This window comes from Physeter macrocephalus, chromosome 11, assembly GCF_002837175.3.
Source record: "Physeter macrocephalus isolate SW-GA chromosome 11, ASM283717v5, whole genome shotgun sequence".
Taxonomy (NCBI): Eukaryota; Metazoa; Chordata; class Mammalia; order Artiodactyla; family Physeteridae; genus Physeter; species Physeter macrocephalus.
In genome coordinates this window covers 150,096,986-150,119,560 of record NC_041224.1, presented here as the reverse complement: position 1 = coordinate 150,119,560, position 22,575 = coordinate 150,096,986, and the positions used below count along the sequence as shown (strand labels likewise).

The following is a 22,575-nucleotide window of genomic DNA, read 5'->3' as shown; positions in this document are numbered from 1 at the left end:
CCACTCTGCTACTCCACCTGCTGTCCCCCGCTGCTTACTGTGACCTTAAACTTAACAACCCCCCACTCTCCCACCCCTGTGGAGAAGAGGCTCTGGAGAGCAGAGTCATCCAGGCAAGGTCTGCCCTTGCCCATAAGCAGAGGAGCCCGGAGGTATGCAGCTACCCCAGAGGGCTGGGGCCAAGGGCCACCCGTGCTGCAGCCGGCCTCCTGCTGCGCTGGCAGCCTCCTCTCACCTGGACAGTGGCAGAGGTCCCGACGAGGCCCTGGAGACTCTTCCCTCCTGGTTCTGGACCCAGAACCCCAGACTCTCCTGCCAGCCCTGGTTTCCCCTCCCAAAGAGGGTTTCCCAGCTGGGGGCATTTCTCCTTATGGGGGCGCCGGTCTGGCTCTGACGTCTGGCTCCCAGATCTGGTCCCCACATTTATCCAGCTCCCCCTTGGCTTCTCCTTCTCGCAGTGGGGTCGAGGGCCAGTGTACTCAGTGTACGCAATCCGGAGCCGGCCTGTGTGCACTGTGTCCTGACTCTACCCTGCGCGGCTTTCTCTCCCTCCTGCTTCAGAGCACTGTGGACTCAACATGCGTCGCATCAGCCGGGCCACCTGTCATTACGCAGATGAACTGGGAGTCAGCAGGTCTGGGTGGGAGCCCGGGCACAAACGCGCTTACAAGCACCTCAAGTGATTCCAGCGGGTTATCTGGACGCACCTTGAGAGACAACTTATTTGAAAGAATAATTGTTGAAAGACAGGCCTGCTTTTCAGATGGCTTGAGCGGTCAGAGATAACTGCAAGCCAGGGAGCAAGAAGAAATCGAGTCTTTCTGAACACCTGCTGGTCATTTGTATTCGTTCTCTCCAGATAAGAATCACTGAATTTTCCAGGCCATCTCATTCCACCCTTTCTTTTGCCCTCCCCACACTAAGAAAACTGAGCCCTGGAGGAGTGGTCACTGGCTCAAGGAGCAGAAAGCCCATCTGTTTGGGTTTAAATGGCTCCTATATTTTCTATCTATAATTATTCTATGATTACAGCCTGGTCCACATCACCACCCTGCTGCAATGCACTGGGGTAGAAAGTCAAGGCCACTCGGCAGTTGCCCGCTGAGCCTCCAGCTGGGCTAGTATGGCCAGTTGGCCTCACCAGGCCTCATCCAACCCGCCTTTTACCCGGCCCGAGACAGGCATTGCCCAGAATGTCATTTCCAGCTGCCCTGGAAGCATCATGACTCCCTGGCCCCCGGCCACAGTGAGAGGCCCCTCCGTGTTGCTCCCATAGATCCCGCCTTCCCTGTAGCTTTTCTCTTCTGGTATTACGGTTGCCTATTTATCTGTCCATCTCCCCTGCTAGAACATTAGTTCTAGAACATTTGTCTTGTTTACATTTGTGTCCTCACCCCTAGGAAAGTCCCTGGCATGCAGCAGGCACTCAGAAAATGCTTGTTAATAACAGCAGTAACACACACTTACTAAGCATTTAGAAAGGGCTGGGTACCTCGCAGTAGTTAAATAAGCCAGTCCTCACAAAAACCCTCGAGTGCTATGAGTACCCCCATTTCACAGGTGAGGAAACCAAGGCTGAGAGATGAAATGACTTTCCAGCTCGTAAGGGGCAGAGCGGGATGGACCTGGCTGATGGGGTCTCCGGCTCCCCACTCCTGCCACACCCTTCCCCACACTCCGTGGGGCTGAGTTCCACAGCAGAGCGCTGTCCTCAGACGGCTCTGGAGCCTCAGCCCAGCTTGGCTGTCCACAGCCTGGCTGCCAGGTCAGGAGAGAGCGGCCCACCCCGCTCCACCTCAAGGTCTTTGCTAAGGGCCTGGCAGCGAAGACTTTTAAGATGAAAGAAGCTGCCCTGGTCGCCCTCCCTCGTTCTGGAGGAAACTGACTCAGAGTATCAAGGGGGACACACAGAAATACCAGACATTGAGAACATTGTCGGGAATGAAGTTGTGGACATTGTGAACTCCAGCCCTTCCTCTCCAGGTTTTTCCTTTCCTGTCCCATGGTGGGAGAGGACCACACCCCTTCAACGCTGGAAGACATCCTCCCCAGGCCTGGGGGTGCCAGACCCCCGGGAGGACAGAGATGTTGCCTGGGTTATATTCTCCCAACTGTGAATGGGGAGACCCATACCGAGGGGCCGGGAGGAGCCTTTGTGAAGGCAAGTCACAGATGCCCAGGGATGGGGGACCCCCTCCCTGCTGGACACGTGGGAGGTTGGCCCCATGAAGACACCCCTCCCGCCCTCCCCTTCCCGTGTGCTCTGGAAGACTCTCTTCTGCCGCCTTAGGGTTACGTAAGGCCCAAGGCCATGGTTAATTGCCAGCCCCAGGGCTTTTGCCGATTCCTCCAGGGGCTGGCTAAGGGCAAAGAGTCTTAGTTCCCAGGAAAAAACTGGGGGTGAGAGAGAGAATGGGCCTCTGGAGAGGTAGGCTTGGAGGAGGGCAAGAGAGAGCACGACTCAGGAGAAGCCAGCACCAGAGCCCTTCAGGCTGGGAGTGAAAATAGATGCCAAGTGGAAAGCTGGCTCAGCCTGGCTGAGAAAGAGGCCCAAGAAGGTGGCAAGGCAGTGCGCTGTGCTCCTTGAGAGGACGGATGGACAGACAGACTCTGCAGCCACGTTGTGTGCTCGGAACTGTCACCAGCCAGGGCTTCGCTCCGGGCCCCTCAGGCCTGGTGGTCAGTTCTGGAGAATTCCGTATGAGCAGCCCTGAGACCAGGCGGGTGCGGGGGTGGGAACGGCTGTGTTCAGGGAGGCTTAGCGGCGCGCTGGCCTGCCCACTACAGTTCATGTGCGCACCGAGGCAGTGCTTATTTTTACCTGGGTAGGTTCAGCTTCTGATCACAGAAATGGTGGGGGCTTTCCATTGGTTTCCATGGAAACATTAGACAGAGCATCTGCAACCCCATCAAACAAGGCTAGGCTGGTAGGACTCTTTCTGGAATTACTTTGCTATTGCTACCTAGGAAAATCGTCCCACCTGCGTTTTTACCACTGCCGTCTTGTGTGGCAGAGGAAAGGAAGGGCAGTTCAGAGGGACGAGGCTGGTGCCTGGGAGCCTGGGCTCTGGTCCCAGCCTGCCCCACCTGATGGCTCCCCCCCAGAGCAACCAGCCTGTCGTCCAGGGGTGCCTGGGGTCGTATGGGGGGCACGTGGGCCGAAGAGCAAGCTACCAGGTGCAGGAGGGGTGAGAGCTGAGCGTGCTCAGTTTCACTTTTCCAGAATAGAGGGTGGCACTGAAGGCCTTGGCTCTGGAGTCAGAAAGGAAGGCGCTGGTGCACGTGTGCATGTGAGAAGTGGCTTTATTCCAGGAGTTTTTCATAAAGACGAGGTCCTCAGGGACAGCGAGTGGCACATGCTTTGGTCAGGAAGAGGAAAAGCAAAACAGAATAGGGCTGAGTCCCAAAGGACAGCTGACAAGTGCTGAGCCTGGTATGATCACAGGAAAGGAGGGGGCCCTCTCAAAGGCTCTCTGAGCAGCAGTCCTCTTACATTCATTGAGAGATGCCCACGTTCCCTGTCCCCAGAGGTCCACGCTACCCACTGGGGTGGAAACACACAAGGGAGATGGCGGTGGATGAAACATCACACAGAGGATGGGAGAAGTGTTGCCCTGGGGGCCAAGGGCTCCCTGCTGGGGAGCGCAGAGGTTCAGGCTAGGGCACAGGAGCACTGCTGAGAGCACGCCAGCGAGAGCCAGGAGGTGAGAGGAAACCACTGAGAGCCCTCCAGGGTGGGTGTGGGGACCACGGCCCCAAGGGCTGCCTGGAGGGAGCAGGACCACAGCAGTGGAGGCCCAGCAGGGAGGGGGAGGGGCAATGGCAGCTCCAGTGACTGGTAGCTCCAATCCAGAGCAGAAGTTCAGACCGTTTGGCGATCAGGGACCTCTGTAAGAGCTGCGGAAATCCATGGACCCTCTCCCCAGGAAAATGCATATATGCACACAATGCAGTATTTGGGGGACCATTCCTAGGCCTTCTGGAATCCATGAACTCCCTAGGGGTTCCAGGCTGATTTGCTTTGGGTGGGAGACCCACCAGGGTTGCTGGTACCACCAGTCTTTTCCCTAAGATCACACTGCCTGAGCCAGCGGGGCGGGGGGAAGAGGAACGTAGGAAACAGCAGAAGCGGTTCCAAGACCAGGCCCTGGGGGAGGGGAGAGACTCCCAGTGGTTGTGAGAAGGAACTGGGGCCTCCAGCCAGCCTCCAGGCCACTGCAGCAGCCTAGCCCCAAGGGCCTCCCTCCTGCAGTGGGGAGGGGTGAGGACAAGTACCAGCCTGGATGGCTTAGCCCCCATGACCTAGGGATGCTCCAGAATGGAGGTCCTGTTCTTACCGCCCTGCCCCCGACCCTGTAACGCTGTATTTACAGAGGCAAGGGCTTTTGAGAAGGCAGGAGTCAAAAACTAGGAGGGAGGATGGGGCTGTTCAGTGGTGTCTGTCCTTATGGGGTCCACACGGTGCGACCGGGCAGGAGGCCAGGGCACCCGCTGGTCTTTAAGGCCCAAGGGAGAGGTCTTGTCCTGACACGTGTCCACATAGAAGTGGGATCTGTTTAATAAACTGTGTCCTGAGGCTGCCCCTGGAGATCCCCCATCAGCCCCTTGCTGAGGCGTGGGAACCAGAGCGCAGGACCGGAGGCACCGGCCCTGGGGCTGGTACGTGTGGGAGGAGTTAGGTCCCCGGGGAGAGACCCGCTCTTTTCAGTGCTTTGCTGTTCTTCCGTCCTCGTCTTTCTGCAGATCACCCATCCTTTGCCCTGGAGCCTATCCCTCCCGCCCCCAACCCAGCACCTGCCTGGGACAGGCCACTGAGCTGCTCACCTCTTGCTCTTCTCCACCTGCCTCGCAGGCTGCCCCTTCCTCCGCCTTCAGCCTGCCCCGCGTCCACAGCCCACATTCTCCTCTCGTGCCCGATCCCACAGGCAGACCCCTGGCCCAGCGGGACCCGTGTGGGCTGTCCTCGTTCTCCCCAGCCAACAAGGGGAGGCCCCCAACCACTGTCCAGACCTTGGGAGGGTGAAGGGAGGTAACAAAGGGCCAGGACTCCTGTCCAGTCTCTGCCCAGTAGCAGTCCAGCATCCTGACCTGCTCCTCTCCCCAGGCAAGGCCGGGGTGGCGGCCAGGGCAGCAGGGCATCACCCCTGCGTCCTCCCCGTACAAGCTTTGGAGAATCGTGTGTCGTGGCAGTGGTGTTTGCTGATGATTCCGGCAGAAATGTGAGGAGATGGAAACGGCCCGCTTTACACTCCCCCACCCTAACCCCCTTCCGGTCCCAAAGTCTCATGCAAAAGGTACAGGAGGCCCCAGGCTACGGTCATGTGTGCGGCAACAGCTGCCACTGCTGGGCTGGGACGTCGGCCTGGCACTTGCTGGTCACCAGCTGGGTGGTCTTGGCCTCCAGGCAGAGGCCGCTGACTGAATGCTGGATGAAAGAGGCTTTTTTCCTCCATCTCTGTGGGGAGAGGCAGGAAAGGAGGGGAAAGAGAAAACAATGATTAATAATAATCATAATGTTCATCCCTTCATTACACATGTAGGTAAGTGGCCCTAGGACACACCCCCATTTAAATGGTCTGTGTGTCCCTTACAGAAGAGGTGCCCACACCCCACATGCAAGCCTGAAGCCCGTTCCTCCTGAACGCTCTGGCTTCTGTAGGCTGGCATGAAGAAGTCACTGTCTAGGTCAGGGGCCCATGGGCTGAGTCTAGCCCAGAGATGTATGTGGTCTGGCCTGCACGTGCTTATTTAAAATTTGGCTTAGTCGTCGCATAAAAACCTGCATTTCCAACTTCCCTTTAGACACGGGCCTGGTTTCTTTGGTGGCATCAGTTGGTTGTGGCCGAAGACGGGCTTTCTGCTAGTCAGCCTAGTTCCTGTTCACCACAGTCCCACCTGGGCCCTACTTTTCTCCTCTAGGGCTTCCCCACTTGCCCTCTGTAGGCCCTTGAGTCTGAGTCCTGGACTAGGTGAATCTTTTACTCCTTCAAACAAGATTTCTTCTTCCTGCAGCTCTAAGCTTCTGCCTGCAGCTGTGCAGCCGGTTACCTACACCCTTTAATGGGAACTGGTCACCAGCCCTGCAGAGATGAAGAGTGATCGGAGAGTGAGGGCACTTGAGTCCCCCTATCAGAGTCATGAAGGGGCTCCTGAGGCAGTGCCTTCACCTCCTGGTGCCTCCCCTGCCCCAAGCTTGACAAGGGGGACAAGAGTTGTTCCTGTAGCCCATTTTGGAAGTGGCTGGATGGAGGATGGAGTGTGGTTTGGAGAAGGGATAAGAGGCTGAGACCCAGGTTTCGAGGCTCAGGGAAGAGTACAGGGAGACAGGTCTATTTTTGGTTTCTCTCCTATTTCCCTCCCTTGCATCCATAGCCCCTCTTCCTATATCTACCTCGTCCTCTGTCCTCCGAAGAAGTGGGGAATGCTAGAGCCGCAGGGCTCTGAGGGGGAGGGGCCCTGTTCTCACTGGAGCAACTGGGAGAAGGGAGATGAGCGGCACCTGCTGCAGGGCCAGGGCTGGGGCGGCAGGGGAACGTGGGGTGGCCAGAGAAGGGAACCAACTGGGAGGTGCGAACAGGGTGGAAGGCAGCGAGGGGGCGTGCTGCAGAGCCCAGATTCCCCTTAGGAATGCAGGGCTGAGAACCAGTCTCTCTGGCCCATGTGGTCCCAGCAGAGAGGGCTTCCTGGCTTAAAGGTCCCGGGCAGTGGGCAGGATAGGGCCTTTGGTCCCTCTGGAACTCGCAGCATCCTACTGCCTTATGCTCTTCCAGTCTCTGACCTCCTGGGAAGGGTTGGCCACACACTCCCCAGCTGGGCATTGCTGGGCCACCCACACCCTTCTTTCATCCTTATGGCCAATGTGATCTGCACCTTCCTTGACACAAGGTAGGCACCCAATGCAGTTTTGTTTTATGAAGAATGAATGCATGGGTGAATGAATGAATCACCCAGTCATGAGGAAGTGCTCTGCAAATCACGGGATTCTCACTTCCTACCGGTGCCATCAGGCACGGTCTCGGGGTCTCCCCGACTCTCCTGGCCATTATCTTCTGGCCTGGCCAGGGAAACAATATCACCTCACAGCGCTCTCCCATCACCACAGTCTCGGTTCTTGCAGATTCCTTATAAGGCAGACAGGGAGGGAGCCCCTCATTTTATAAGTGAGGAGACTGAGGCTCAGAGAGGTGAGGGGGGGTGACAGAGCTAGGACCTGCTGACACCATCCCAGCAGCTCTATGCACAGGTATCTCTCCCATAACTGAGACCCAGGTGGCCTCAGAAATGGGGCCAAAGGGGGACCAGGAAGAGAGGCCTAGATTTGAGAAGGCACCGTCAGTGGGACAGCTGCTCAGCCTGTCTTCCTGGAAGAGAGGGCTCAGCTGTTGGGGCCCCTGCAGGATTTGCAGAGGCAGAAGGAATGGGACCAAAGGAGATTCCTAGGAGCCCTGGGTCAGTGTGAAGGGGAAAATGGATGCTTCAGCTCCAGGGAAGTATTTGAGTGGTGGCTGCCCTGGGAGCTACTTCCCTGACTTCGGCCTCAGCAAGGATGGGGTTGGGAGTGGGCTCAAGGCCTGACCCTCAGAGAGGCCAGTACTCCAGGTAAAGGGAAGCCTGGGGACCCACCTAACTGCAGGGCAGGGGCAGAGGGCAGGCAGAGGGGCAGGCAGGACAAGCTGCAGCATCCCAACCCGGAAGTGCTTCAGATGTGTCCCGCAGGCCCAGCGAGCAGGCCTTGGCACACAAATCTCTCTCTCTCACACACACACACACACACACACACACACACACACGGAGGCTGAAAGGAGAGGAAGGATCCGGCTGCTTTTCCAGAATAAAATAGCAAACTGCCAGTCATCCCTAAAGAAAGAGCCGACCCAGGCAACAGAAAAGGGGTGGGAGGAAAACCCGGTGGCTGGATCAAAAAGCCAGGCACTCTTCTGCCCCTTGCACTGTCCTGCAGGCTGGCCAGGGTCAGGCACAGTGGGAGCTACCAAGAAGGTGTGGGCAGAGGAAGGACTGGACCAGAACTCTGGCCTTTGTGTCCATTCCCGGGCAGAGGGGCAGCCCTCCCAGCCAGGAATGGAGTGGGGCTGACTGTCACTGGCTGCTGTGTGCCCTGAGCATCCGTTTCTTCCTCAACAGGCAGGCCTGACCTGTCTTCCAGGATTAATGAAAACAGGGCAGGTGAGAGCATTTGGCAAATGGACAAGGCAGTGCTCACATGAGGCCGGTGTGCCAGCTTGGAAAACACTGTGGCTGGATCTCAGTTTCCCCAATCAGCCAGCAGTCAAGAAATACTTACTGAGTACCTACTATGTGCTGGGGCAAGACTGTGGGCTTAGGAGTCATGCTGACCTGGGTTTGAACCTCAGTTCCACCCCTTCCCAACTGTGTGATCTGATACGTTTCTTAAATTCAGTGAGTCTCAGTTTTCTCACCTCTAAAATGGGGTTAGTACTAGGGCCCTCGTTGCTGGGTTGCTGGGTGAATTAGATGAGATGACCTATGTAAAACCCCTAGCACAGGTTCTCAGTAAAAGCTCACATTTATTTTGGCTGTGCTGGTTGTCAGGGGCTAGGGATACAGTGTGGACAAGATAAATACTCCCTGCCCGCATGGAGCCACAGGATGCAGGATGGACATTTAACAACTATTTACCGTACTTCCTCATGAGGAAAACAATAGACTTGACCTGGATACTGGCTTAGGTCCGCCAAATCCTCACTCTGTCCTCTTTCTGGACTGGGGAGCCCTGGTTTCTGGTTTGAACCCTGTCAGGCCTAACTCTGGAGGGCTTATTTGAGTCTGTATGTCAAACCCGCACTGTGTTCCCCGGGGCTGCCGCCATCCCGTGCCCACGGGCGAGAAGGCTTACCTGCCTGCCTTCTCTCGGGTTGCACGCCTGCAGTACGACCAGGGACCCGGGGGAGATGGAGGTGGAAGTGGCAGCCAGGCACTTCCCCTGCTGCTGGATGAGATGGTCACTGAACAGCCACGCCTGCAAGACAGGGAGCAGAAAGGCCAAGTCCAAAAATACAGCAATGGATGGATGGATAGACGGGTAGATAGAGCAAATACACTGTGTACTTTTGTAAAATTTTCTACAAACACTTGGGATGGGTGTATGGGTAATCACTGTACAATTCTTTCAACTTTGCTCTGTTTGAAATTTTTCATAATAAAATATTGGGGTGGGGGAGCTTAGCTGGAGCTGTGGCCAGAGGATGTATGAAGGGATGCTCAGGGGATGGGGAGAAAGACAGGACATGGGAGCAGGGCAGCCAGGGAGCCAGTCCACGCCGGGGTCTCCACGACCTGCTCTAGTTCGACATGGTGCATCAACCCTCATGTGGCGCACGTGTGTACACAGGCGTCCTGGATGCCCTGTATGTACAGGCGGACCACAGCTGCATCCCAGGAGAGAACTGGGCTCTGTTTGGGCAGCATTTCTCCCTCTGCAAGGAGGAAGCAGGTGGTGCCCATAGGGCGACTGTGTGACAGGCTACAAAGGCGACCGAGTATGGTGGGAGCAGACCCACGGTACAGAGCGGGGGGTACAGCTGGCAGGGTCCTCGGGAGAGTGGGTCTGTGGAAGGTGTAGGCAGGGAGAAGATGAGAGCGGCCAGGGGGGCCCCCACCCGTGCCCGGTCCTGACCTGGGGGCCCTAAGCCACCTACCTGGGCCGCCGGCGGGCTCTTGGCAGACCCTCTGCAGGTCCCCATGCTGAGCAGGAAGTTACCAGCCGTGTCCTGGCCCTGGGATTCTAAGCAATTAGCCCCCTGCTTAATGATGCCGGGGAGCACTTCCTTCACGGGGACGCTGAGAGAAAAGGCAGCGGTCAGGCTTGTCCTCTGCCCTCCCCGGGCTTACCCACACTTACCCAGAGGGCAGCGCCCTGCCAGCTCTCGGGGCACCCGGGTGTCCGTGGGGAGGGGAGCCGGGGAGCAGGCCTGGCAGCAGGGGGAGGTGAGCAGGGGATGGGGAGGGAGCAGGGGTGCCTCTGGGGAGACTGGGCCTCGCCCTACTGGGTTCTGGGCAGCTCTGGGAGCCCCAGGGACTGCCCCGGAGGCCAGGCCTGAGAGGGTTCACACCAGAAACCAGGGCTCCCCAGTCCAGAAAGTGGACAGGCTGGGGAGAGGCTGAGGCCCAAATGTGGGCTCAATAAACAATCTCGAAATGACAGGGAAGGGGTCACTTTGAAGAGGCAAATGTAAAATACACAAATATGAAAATGTGTTCAATCTCACCAACGATTAAAGAAATACATATTAGAGAGGTACCACTGTTTGTTTACCATATGTGTATATATATATGTGTGTGTGTATGTGTTTATATAATTTATTTACATACATAAAATAATACATTTATATATTTAAGTGTATGTGTGTATATCTATGTATATATACACACATATACATATATATATACATATATTTTAAAATATCACTACCTAGTGTTGGCAATAGCTGTGGGACTGGGTGAGAACATAAACTGGCCCACCTTTTCTGGAGGGCAGTGTGGTATTACGTATCAAAAGCCTTAAAAATGTGCACACCTTTGTCCCATTTCCAGTAACTTAGTATCCTAGGACAATAATTAAAGATGTGTGCAGAGATTTAGTTTAAAATATATTCATTCAGAGTGACTGCTTATACTGAAAACATTGGAAATTCCTAGATATCCAACAATAGGGGATGGGCTAAGTAAATTCTGATTCATCTGTAGGATGGAAAAAACCTTTAGCCATTAAAAATGACTCTGGTAATGTGGGAAAGTGTTCAAAACATACAGTTAAGTAAAACAGGCATGTTTCAAAATAGTGTATTATTATTTTTTTTTTTTGCGGTACGCGGGCCTCTCACTGCTGTGGCCTCTCCCGTTGCGGAGCACAGGCTCCGGACGCACAGGCCCAGCAGCCATGGCTCACGGGCCCAGCCGCTCCGCGGCATGTGGGATCCTCCCAGACCGGGGCACGAACCTGTGTCCCCCGCATCGGCAGGCGGACTCTCAACCACTGCGCCACCAGGGAAGTCCCAAAATAGGGTATTATTAAAACATTTTATACGCACAGGAAAAATATGCTTAAACACACACACAGATATAAAACACACTGTCTTACCCTGTGGGTAATAAACCTAAGGGGGATGCTGGCCCCAGCTGACGTGGGCTGGTATTCCTGGGTTTAGAAGGTTATACACGCACTTGGCTTACGGACCCACAGGGCGTGATGGGGAACCAGGAGGGCTTAGAGTTTGACCACATGCTAATCCTATCTGCCTCTGTTACCTCTGTCAGGAAGAGAACTTGGGCGGGGGGCATGGATCAGAACATTTCCGGCACTCTCTTGTCTCATGTGGACATCCTGCAGGACCTCGACCAAACCAGGTCGTCCTTCCTCAGGGCTGGTTGGAAGCCCCCGGATTCCCAGAACCTACCCGCTCTCACAGAGCCTCGAGGAGGGCCCTTCACTTTCCCTCCACACTACTGGTAGCAGTGCCCCTTCAGAACCCCACACCCCCTTGTAAGAGGTTGTGCAGTTCTAGAACAGAGGCTGCAAACTGTTGGCCCCTAAGCTGAATCTGGCCCTGGACAGGTTTTTTCTGACCCGCACAGTGTGATTATTGGTGCTTTTAATTAGTTGGCAGTATTTTAAGATTTCAAGTTTACACAGAAAAATCCAGCTTCTTTTTTTTTTTTTTTGAACTTAAGAATTTTTTTTTAATTTTAGAATTTTATTTATTTTTTTATACAGCAGGTTCTTATTAGTTATCCATTTTATACATATTAGTGTATATATGTCAATCCCAATCTACCAATTCATCACACCAAAAATCCAGCTTCTTTGGAAAACACAGGAAGCTCAGGCTGCCACACCGAACTTGCATTCCAGCACGGCACTAACACACTGTCATGAGCAGCAGCCGCCCCCTTATGGGTGGAGCTTGCGCATTTCAGTTTGCCACAGTCCCCTCCACTCCTTACTGTCATCCCCACCCACTTGACTTATTGACATTGCCTGTCTGATCACTGTAGGATTTAAGTTTGCAACCTGCTAGGTGCAAGGCTGTTGGGAGGCAAAAGCTCCACCCCCTCTGCTTCATCTAGGGGCAACGTGTTATACTTCCCCCATATACAGGGACAAGGTCCTGCGGGAGCCTCTTTGAGAAGCCAAGGTTGTTCCAGACCCTTGTCTTCTCTTCCCCTCCCTACCCGCTGTTGCTTAGGAAGATGTGCAAGATGATCAGTTTTCAGAGGTGAGGTGTGTACTGTCCAAGTGTGGCAATGTCACTGACAGCAAAGGCCTGTCCACTGATGCTTATGGAGGAAACCCGGGGCTTGGGCAGCAATCTCAAGACCAGATGCAGTTCCTGAGGTGTCTGAGTGGTAGCAGCCCTGCAGCAGCTGGGATGGCCATCACCACCCTTCCTCTGCTCTCTGGCAGAGCCAGGCTAAGCTGTCCTATTTGTTGGCAGCCCTCTTAAGTCTGCATCTGCTTTCCTCTCTGTGGACCACCTCGAGGCTGGGCTGCCATTAGCCCTTATGATGCCTTTGTAGAAACAGCAATAGGCATCCCTTTCTTGAGATACTTTATTCCATCTGTTAGAAAATCATCATAATATAGACGATTTTCTACATTATGACAAAAAAGACAAAGAAGCCTTCCATTAGAAGACTTTCACTGTCATTTGCCAGGAATTGTAGTAATAAATGTACAATACTGCGTGACCGGCACCCTTCAAATATGGTGTACTTGTGCAATGCACAGCCTGCACAGCTGTTCCTGAACATCCTAATAAAAGTAATCCATTAGCAATTGCTGAGGCTAGCCACAGAACTCTGATCTGGCAAAGTGGCAGCACTGTGGCAGTACTGCAGGCAGGCCTAGGAAAGCAAAGGCCTCTCCGTTCAGCCTCCTAAGTTTCTCCACTGACCATCTGCAAGTGTGGCCCAACTATTAGGATTCTGTTTGGAGGAACATGGTATCATTTGGGCCTATAGATCTCCTTTCTAATTAACAACCTGACCCACTCCGGGCCCCTCGCCCTGAGAACTGAGGCAGAACATGAAGGAACAGACCGAGGATGAGTAAACTGTATAGGAATGAGCTGCAATTTCTACCTTAACAACAGAAAACCATTTTTCAATGTCCACACAGTGACAAAACAAACGGAAGATGACATGCTCCTCATATCACACGGCTGTTTTCATCCACTCTCCTGTCTTTGTGATAGACCCAGACTTACGGTAGTTATAAACTACTTCTTCCTCTTGGTCCTCAGGGGATGACATGGGACACTGCGTGGGGACTGGGGTGTGGGGAGGAGAGGCACATCCCTGATCCTCCCAACTCTTGCCCCAGCCCCCCAGCTCCTGTCTGAGGCCTGGAGTCCATGACTCCAACCGGATAGCATGAACTCTGACAGAACATAAAGAAAGACTATGCTTTTCTCCCTCAGAAATGACATGTCTGAATGAAACTGTCCCCTTAAAAGTGGCCACTTGAGGAAGCTGTTCATTCATTACAAGTTTGTAAATTAATGTTTTTCCATGCACAGCCATCATCTGGGGGGCTGGGGTTATCCAGGCTGCCTACTTTTTCCAAGGATGCTGCCTCTACTCAGACTGTTTTGGAGTTCCTTGAACATAGCTTGCAGAGTCAGTTTATCCTTGTTACTTGTTTCAGTCTTGTCACCCTGTATTTGGGACCCAGGATTGTATTATCTGGGTTAATCAACCAGCTTACTCACTGGGCTTGGCTACAACTGAACTACGGCTGTTTTCCAAAAATCAAACCTGCCCTTGAAGGACAAAGATTTGCCTCCTTGGAGGATCTGCAGGCTCTGAGAGATGGAGTGTTCTGGAAAGCCATGATAGCATCCTTGGGAGACAGCAGTGGAATAACCCGTTCCCCAAGGTGACATTTCTAGAAGAGAGAATGCTAATTTCAAAGTTATTACTGACGCTTATTGACTCTGCAATTTATTCAGTTAAAAATATTTATCGAGTGCCCATTTCGTGACAGGCACTGTTCTAGGGGCTGGAGATAAGGCAGTGAACAAAACAGATAAACACTTCTACCCTCACGAAGCTTCCTGTCAAGTGTGGGGAGATGACAATAAAATTAATTGGCCACATATATGCTGAATGACAATAAGGGTGACAGAGGAAAATAAGCAGGGAATGCTGGGGAAGGTGCAGTCGGCCAATGCAGAGTTCGGGGGAGCCTCACGCAGCGGGGACAGCTGAGTCAACACCTGGAGGAGGTGAGGAATTTTGTAGCCAGGATGCTGAGAAGGATTTTAAAATGAGGAAAAAAAGAATCAGCTCTGCCCTCCCCACCCCTGTCATTACAGCTACTGCCCACCGTCCTGTAGCCCACACACATACACCATTTGCATGCTGCTTCCTCATTTGCTGGAGCAAACATTTCCCCATGTCTTTTCACGGTTTATGATTATAACATTAATTGACACATATTTGTTTAGATCGACGCATCATGATTCATTAAACCCAGCCCCTATCGTTAGTTTCTCCTCGATTTTTTCACAGCAGAGAAGCCTACAGTGGACATTTATTTGTCAACAGGTTTTTTGCTTTGGTTGCTTTATTTCCTTAGGATAAACTCCCAGAAGGAAGAGAAGAGAGTCAAAGGAAATGAGTGTTTCTGCAGCCTTTGCTACATAACGCACTGTTGTTGTCCTAAGGGGACAATGCCCATTTCTAGCTCTAAGGCCCAGTCTGTTAAACTTTGGTTCCTACCACACCTCACTCTTAACTCCTGGTAACCTCCTCCCGGTTCCTCCAGACCCTTCACATGACAACAAACACCGACAGCTAGAAAGAGCCAGATTGCCTGGGCTGGGGAGAGATCAGGGTGAAGGGTCCCCAAGCTGCCGGCCCCCACCCAGGCCAGATGCACGAGCTGAGGGCTGCACTCACGTGAGCTCTGGGTAGACGTTGTCCAGGTACCAGCGGAAGGACTTGCAGTGCATCTTCCTCCTCTGCTCGATCCGCGTGGCCACGCTGGAGGAGAAGGCAATGCTCAGCGGGCGTGAGAAGGCCCGGGAGGCCGGCCCCCTCTCTCCACCTACCCCAGGGAGCTAGGGCCAGGAGCTGTCCAAGGCTGCCTTCCAGCCTTGGTCCCTGCCTTAAGTCATTCTCTGACCTGCAAGCTCGTCCCAGGGTTCCTGGCCACGCCTTATTTCTCTCCTCAAATTCCTGCTCACCTTTCAGGATCTGCCCAGCCCACGGGGGCCAGGCTTTAATCTCGGCTTCTTACTCCTTGAGACCTCAAGTGAGGATACCACTATCTGGCCCTTATTTTCACAGAGAGAGCAGAGCCTTAATGAACTAGAAGTTTTCCTTTCTTGCATTCCAGTTGAGCAGAAAGTGTCTACCAACAAGAAAACCACGCTTTAAACATCTTTCCAAAAAGTTGGCAAATAAAAACCAGCTGATGTGTCCATGGACACCTTCCTCAGCTCCACTGACCATAATGGCCACTGACAGGTGACCCTCAACGCCTCTCTGAGCCTGTTTGTTCTCAGCAAAGTGGGGACACAACCATCTACCTCCAAAGGTTTTTGTGAGAATCAAATGAATAAAGGGGACATAAGTGCCTAGCACAGGGTAGGTCCTCAGCAGATGCTACTTCCCCACTAAAAGAAATAGTGACACAACTTCTTTTTTTTTTTTAACTTTTTTTTTAAGGGATAGATACAAACAAATAGAGGGAGATTCATTGATGATCGCTAATAATGTTTTCAAACATATCTGACCACAACATTAAGTAAGAAATAAATACACTGTGACCAAGTATACCCATAGGCATATACGGCTACAAACATACAACCAAAGTAAGAGTTTTCACAAAACAATATCTATCCATAACCGCAATCAACTGTTATTTCCTGTTCTGTTCTGTACTAATCTGTAATATTCTAGTTCTCTATCATTTAAAAAAAAATACTGGTCACGACTCTCTAAATTGATTTCACAACTAATCCACATTTTGAAAATGCTTAACTAGACTGTAGTCATAACAGTCCAAGGCAGAAAAATAAGCTAACAGATCACCGTCAGATTTTGAACAGCAAGGGGTGGAGCCAAAACCCCGAGTGTTTTCTACAGAGAGCCATCCTTAAGCACTTCCACAGATGTCTGTCCTGCAGGCAGCTTGTGGACCGGCAGCGCTCTCATAAGCGAGCCCTCCCTGGTTATTTCTCCCTATGAGGCTGCATCCTCCTCAAGGACCTGAACATTGTCTCTGCGTCGTATACCCTACAGGCCCGGAAGAGCCCAGCGGCCTGGGGCAGCTCAGTTGCTAAGGAGACCCTGAGCGCTTCCCTGGTGTACACACAATTTTGTATTTTGCTAAGGTTGTGGAGGGAGGCCAAGGGGGGCTGGGAGAGGGGCCCACCTGCCGAAGGCCTTCCCTATGGCCGAGGGCCGGGCCTCGTAGTAATACTGCTTGTATTCATCCATCCACACCTCTGCAGTGCGCTTGGTATTCCTAAAAGGGTAGGAAGGAGCAAAATAAGGTCACCAGGACGGTGACAGAGTTAGGGTTGGGATCAAGATCAGCTCTGTGCAGTACAGGGTGCGGAGGCTCTCAGGAGTGCACGCGAAGGAATACCGACTGGGGTGGTATCAGTGAGAACAGTCTTTTTGGAGGACAATCTGTCAGCATCCATCAACTCTGTGGGTACGGATACTCTTTGACACTCCACTTTGAGGAATCTATTCTACCAAAATACCAGCGTGTGGGCAAAGGGACATGTACGAGAATACTTGTGTCATAAAACATCTGTGACAATCTAAATGCCCATCAATAGGAGAATAATGAACTACGTCCACATGATGGAGTACTAGGCAGCCTCAAAAAAAGAACACCAAGGTTAGTACCTACTGACGCTGAAGGATGTCTACAATTTAGTGTGGAGTGGCAGAAAAGCACATGCAGAAAAATCATGCAGTGTGACCCCATTTATATAAAAAACACAAAAAGAATAGATACATGTATAACTGAATCACTTCGCTGTACACCTGAAACGAACACAACGTTGTTAATCAACTATACTCCAATATAAAATAAAAAGTTAAAAAAATGTAAAAAAAAGTCCCACAAACGCATGCATCTCTATACAGAAACTATATATATATATATATATATATATATATATATATATATGAAAATAAATTAAAAGACCTGAAATGATAGGCTAGAAATCTATTAGCAGTAGTTTACTTTTGGAGAGACAAGTGGATAGGAGTGAGACTGGGTGAAAGGGACTTGCACTTTTTTCTATGTGATACGCAGAGTAAAAATTATAATGTATAATATACTATATGTACAGATATAAATATAACATATATGATATAGTTTGAATTTTTACAATCAACATGTATCACTTTTACAAGTGTAAAAACAATTAAAATGGGATAACGGTAAGCAAAACCAAAAGACAGGCCGCTTGATGAACTAGACCTGGGGAGCCACCACTGGCAACAAGGGAGGCTGAGAAGATGAAGACTCATCCTTGGGAGGGGAGTGCTCATGACACTCCTCCCCCCCTCCCCTTGCCACCAGCATCAGGGGGGCGGGTGATGGGGGTGGTCTTCTAGGATGTGCCCACCGCCCCTCAAGATGAAGTGCACGCTGTGACTGGGGACACGGAGGGCAGACGCTGACCAAGTCAGGGTCAGGACATGGCGGCTATGACCAGTACTTGGGACCCAGTGAGTGGAGGGCAGCTTCCAGTCGGTCATTTGGCCGGTTTTCCAAGACCCTCGTGGACAAAGACAGTCAAAACAAGAGAGGCCTGGTGGAGACACTCCCAGCTTCATCCTTCCAGCCTGAAAGTACCGGGATCCCAGAATGGGGGGCAAATGGGGAAACCGAGGCCCAGAAAGGTGGGGTAGCTACCCACAGTCCCTTGGGTAACTGACAGGGCTGGGGTCTAGGTGTCCTAGCTCTCAGCGCGGTGCTCTTTGCACCGTGACCTACCTGATGTAGGTGAGGGCGTTGCCCTCAGGGAAGTTGTAGGGGTGCCGTTTCCTGAAGACGTGGCCCACCCGGCTGCAGGGCACGATCTCCAAGCTCCCGCCGCACATCCACACCCGGAAGGAGAGCTCTGCAGAGACGGCAGCCATCAGGAGGGGGAGGAGCCACTTGGCAAGTCCCCACGGAGTGAAGGTGGGAAGGAGCTGGCTTCCCTTGCCTTTGGTGTCTCCTTGGAGGCATATGCTGGTGTCAGAGCTCCTGGGCCTGTTTACACGGGGGGCACCCACTCCTCGCACGTGTTCCTGACTGCTCCCTCCGTGCGTGTGCACGCACACATCCCCCCCCCCACACCCCCTCCTCACACACACTCCACACAGACACCACACACCCATCCCACACACACATACCCTCCACACACACATACCCGCTGGCATCTTTCTGGCTGGCCCAGACCTCCCTCATGGCCCCGGTGGTCTCCATTTACAGCTACCAGTGGCCCTACTGAGACATACTTCCTTTTGGTGGTGGTGTGACGCTGAACGAGCTTTCACAGGTGACTGTGGTCCCTAGTAGTGCTGGGAGAGGCGAGCAGTGGCCATCCTGCCTCCCACAAGGGGACGTCACAAGCTGCCTACTCTGTTTTCCACTCGACAATTCTCACTTCTGGCAAGGACCCACCTCGGCAGCTGGCTGAACCTCTTCTGATTTTCTACTTTCTTTCATTTTAACCCTGAAGTTGGACACCCTTTGACATTAAAACACCTCCCTCCTGTCCCAGAAAATCCATAAGCCCTTGTTTTTTTGTTTTTAATTAAAAAAAAACAAACGGAAAGACCATTTTTTTTCATGAGTTCCAGCCTTGGTTCCTCTTCCTAGTCCCCAGTTGGCTGTAAGGACACTTGTGGTCCCTGGCCAGGTCTGGGGGCTCTCACCTGGAGCTAATTTAAAAAAAAAAAAAAAAAAAAACAAACGGAAAGACCATTTTTTTTCATGAGTTCCAGCCTTGGTTCCTCTTCCTAGTCCCCAGTTGGCTGTAAGGACACTTGTGGTCCCTGGCCAGGTCTGGGGGCTCTCACCTGGAGCAACTGCTCAGGGACCTCCCAGGAACTAGCAGAGTGGGGAGAGGAGGTGGCCGGACTATGTGCACCAGGTGACTTCCCAATGTGGTCCACGACTGGACGTTAGGCATATCTGGACCCGCACCCAGGGCTGGCTACGTGGATGGGCTTCCCTAGGTCTGCCTGCAAACTGCCAGGCCCCTGTCCCTTCTCCTGGTCAGAGCTCTGCAGCTGGTTCGGCAACTGAGATTTAGAACTGGGGACGGAAGATCTGCATCCTGGTACCGTTTCTTCCAGATTAACTTTGTTATGCTAGTTAGGTCATTCATCCCACATAGTCCATATTGTCCACATTACTATTACTTATTGTCATTTTTCTCAAGAATGGCAACGACAGGGAATTCCCTGGTGGTCCGGTGGTTAGGACGCTGAGCTTTCACTGCCAAGGGCGCGGGCAGGTTCGATCCCTGGTCAGGGAACTAAGATCCCACAAGCTGCATGGCGCAGCCAAAAAAAAAAACCAACAACAATGGCAACAACAAAAGCGGTAACCATCATCCATTTACTGAGCACTCACTCTGTGCTCTTTATGGCTGATGTCTAATTCTCACAGCTACCATGTGGCATTGGTGTTATGATCCCCATGTTTTTAATAAGGACTGTGAAGCTCAAAGATGTCAAATAACCTCTCCAAGGTCACCTCCACGCTCAGGTGCAGAACTGCAGTGTAAAGTTCACACTTTGTCCAGCAAGTCCCACTGTTTGAACCAGATCATGATCTGTCAGACGCCGTTGTAGAATCCCTTACACTCTAGTCGGGGGAGACAGGAACTCAGTAAAAGAAGAACCCAAAATACAAGTAGACAAGAAAATGAGTAGAATACTTCATCTGCGAAGCAGGTAGGAGACTGAAGCAGGTGAGTGGAGTTGGGGGTGAGGCTGCAGTTTTAATGAGGCTGATTAGCGATGTTCTCGATGAACGGGGCGGGGGGACACTTGAGCCGAGGCCGGAAGGAGGTGAGGGAGAGGCACGTGACTCTTAGGGATGAGCGTTCCGGGCAGAGAGGCAAGCAAGGGCACAGGGCTGGAGGTAAGAGCACCGTAGGCAGAAGTGGAGCGAGGTGCGGGGAAGGGCAGGAGCTGAGGGCGGAGCTGGCGGTGTGTGCTTGTGGGGGAAGGGCAGATGCTGTAAGGACTTCGGGTTTTGCGGTTTTGCTCTGAGTGATGCGGGAGCCCTTGCAGGGTCTTGAGCAGCTGAGTAACATGATCTGACTACCTTTTAAAAGGATCCCTAATGAGAATCCCAAGGTTTTCACGTTTGCCACCCTCACTCAAGGCGGCCTCTGGGTTCCGGCGTTTGGCTCTCTCAGGGGAAACAGGAACGAGTCTCGGTTTGGGCATCTCCCTTCCTTCCACAAATGAACAGTTCTGAAAGGCCCAAACCCATCAGTGACGAGAGTCTCCTGGCTCAAAACTGGTCCCAGCAGCTGAATGTCTGAGCACCACGGCTAGCCTAGGAATTTCTTTGAATTTTTTTCGAAGAAACAAAACCCTCCCTAGAACCACTGTGTGGTTCACCTTTCAATTCCCCAATCACTGAGCCCTGGCCTCAGGCAGAGTTTGAAGTTAGCTATTTGACCATTCCCTTGTTTCTCCATCAGGCCCCAGCCTTAAAAAAAAAAAAAAAAAAAAAAAGAAGGAAGGAAAAAAGAAAAAGGCCTCTGGATGCCTCAGAGACCATTAGTTTCCCAGCCCTCTGAATCTTTACAGGAAACTGGATTTGCCAAAGCTCTCTTCAGGCTGAGATGGAGAACACAAAAGAGGTCACTTAGGCCCAAAGTACATAAAAGGAGGTCAGAATGGAAGGGTCACTGCACCCCAGTTCCCAGAATTTACTCCTCTGAATGCCTGCCTGGAAACGGTTTCCAAGCGTAAGTTAACAAAGGGGAGAAAATCCCACGCCTGTTTCCACTCGGGCTGGTCCTGAGTTGGAGCCCCCCCGCCCATCTGTCCCACTGCCCCAGTCAGAGAGGGAAGAAAGACCTGGTCCTTGCCTCCCAGGAGCACAGACTCTGACTTGCATCACACCTCACAACACTTAAGTGGCTCCTGTAAAGGCATTACCTACACCTGTTAGACGCGGAGTTTCCCCGCTGAGATCTGGAAGGCGGCGTCTACCTCAGTTTGCCCATCTGTCAGATGGGTGAGATACCACCAGCCCTATTTACTTTGCAAAAAACCTGGCCAGGATGAAAAAGGAAGCAGTGGGAAAGGGCTCTGCAAAGGACTGACTGGGTTCACTGGGTCCACTGCCAGAGCAAGGACAGGGCTTTGTGTTTCACAAGCCTCAAGGTACCTGCCCCACTTCTGGATCCCTGGGATCGATCGCCACCCTCCTCCACCACGCTCCTCATCTGGGAGGCTGCCTGTGTGGGCTGCACCCCTGGGCTTCCTTCCTGTGTGAGGAAGTTCAGCCAGCAGGTCGGGGGAGAGTGAGGGCAGGTGTTTATCCCCTGACACCTTCCACCTGGCACAGTGGACTGGCTGCAGGTGCCCCAAGACCACAGCTACTGTCGGGGAGCACTCCCTCCCTGTCTTTCAGACCTGGGGGTGGCTACACCTCCCAGCAGTCACCAGCCCAGCCCTACCCTGGCCCTTGTGGTTCCCTGTAATTTGCCCGCACCGTGTAAGTAGGCCCTTTTATAACCCCCCCTTAAATTACCCACATCAGATGTTCCATGTGTACCCAGCCTTTATCTCACCTGGACCTCACCAGCGACCCTGGGGGTTCACTGGCTCTTCCCTTTCCTTGTGGGGCTAAAGGGGTCCTATGGCCTCATAATAATAATAATGGCTGCCAGCATCTTCACCCCCCTCATCTCACTTAGTACTTATAACAGCCTCTTGGGGAAACTGAGGCTCAGGGAGGCTTTCACTTGCCTAGGGCCAAACAACTTATAGGTGGTAGGGCCAGGATTTGCACCCAGGCCATCTGACCCCATTGCTTACGTTTAACCGCCATCCCCTACTGCACACACCACCCCCAGCCTTTCTTGTAGGGAAGCAGCCATGTGCTTCCTCCATACACGTGTCTGGCCATGTGGCCACAGGTTCTCCCTGACCACCTAATCTCTTTGTTGACTAGCTGTGTGGCTCTGGACAAATTACTTAACCTCTCTGTGCCTCGGTCTCTTTACCAGTAGAATGGAGATATAATAGTACTTACTTCAGAGATTCATTGTGAGGATTTAAGGAGTCAATATGTGTAACATCCTTAGGGCCTTACATATAGAAAACACTCAATCCAGGTTACCCATTATTATTATTGTGGTTATTTCCCAACTTACCAAAATTCTCTCCCCCCCAGATGTCCATCTGGGCATCATACTTTCCCAAGTGGTTAAACCAAGACTTGTCAATCACGAAGATTCCTCCAGCTATGACAGGCGTCCTGGGAGCAAGGAGAGGAAAGAGGCAACACATGAGCTGGAAAATCTGAGCCCCTCTAGACGG

General features: G+C 52.4%; 1 protein-coding gene across 1 annotated transcript in view; it reads right to left on the bottom strand.

Moving 5' to 3' along the window:
• Window positions 1–3,289: 3,289 nt before the first annotated feature.
• The window catches only part of GALNT16 (polypeptide N-acetylgalactosaminyltransferase 16), a 104,520-nt gene continuing 85,234 nt past the window's right edge, over window positions 3,290–22,575 (bottom strand). The window contains exons 9-15 of the mRNA XM_024116267.2: window positions 22,410–22,513; window positions 18,008–18,134; window positions 16,421–16,513; window positions 14,941–15,024; window positions 9,678–9,819; window positions 8,876–8,998; window positions 3,290–5,455 (exon numbers count right to left, since the gene is read on the bottom strand). Coding sequence (XP_023972035.1) covers window positions 5,318–5,455; window positions 8,876–8,998; window positions 9,678–9,819; window positions 14,941–15,024; window positions 16,421–16,513; window positions 18,008–18,134; window positions 22,410–22,513 — 811 coding nt within the window. The 3' untranslated portion in view covers window positions 3,290–5,317. The remainder of the gene's footprint in view (window positions 5,456–8,875; window positions 8,999–9,677; window positions 9,820–14,940; window positions 15,025–16,420; window positions 16,514–18,007; window positions 18,135–22,409; window positions 22,514–22,575) is intronic.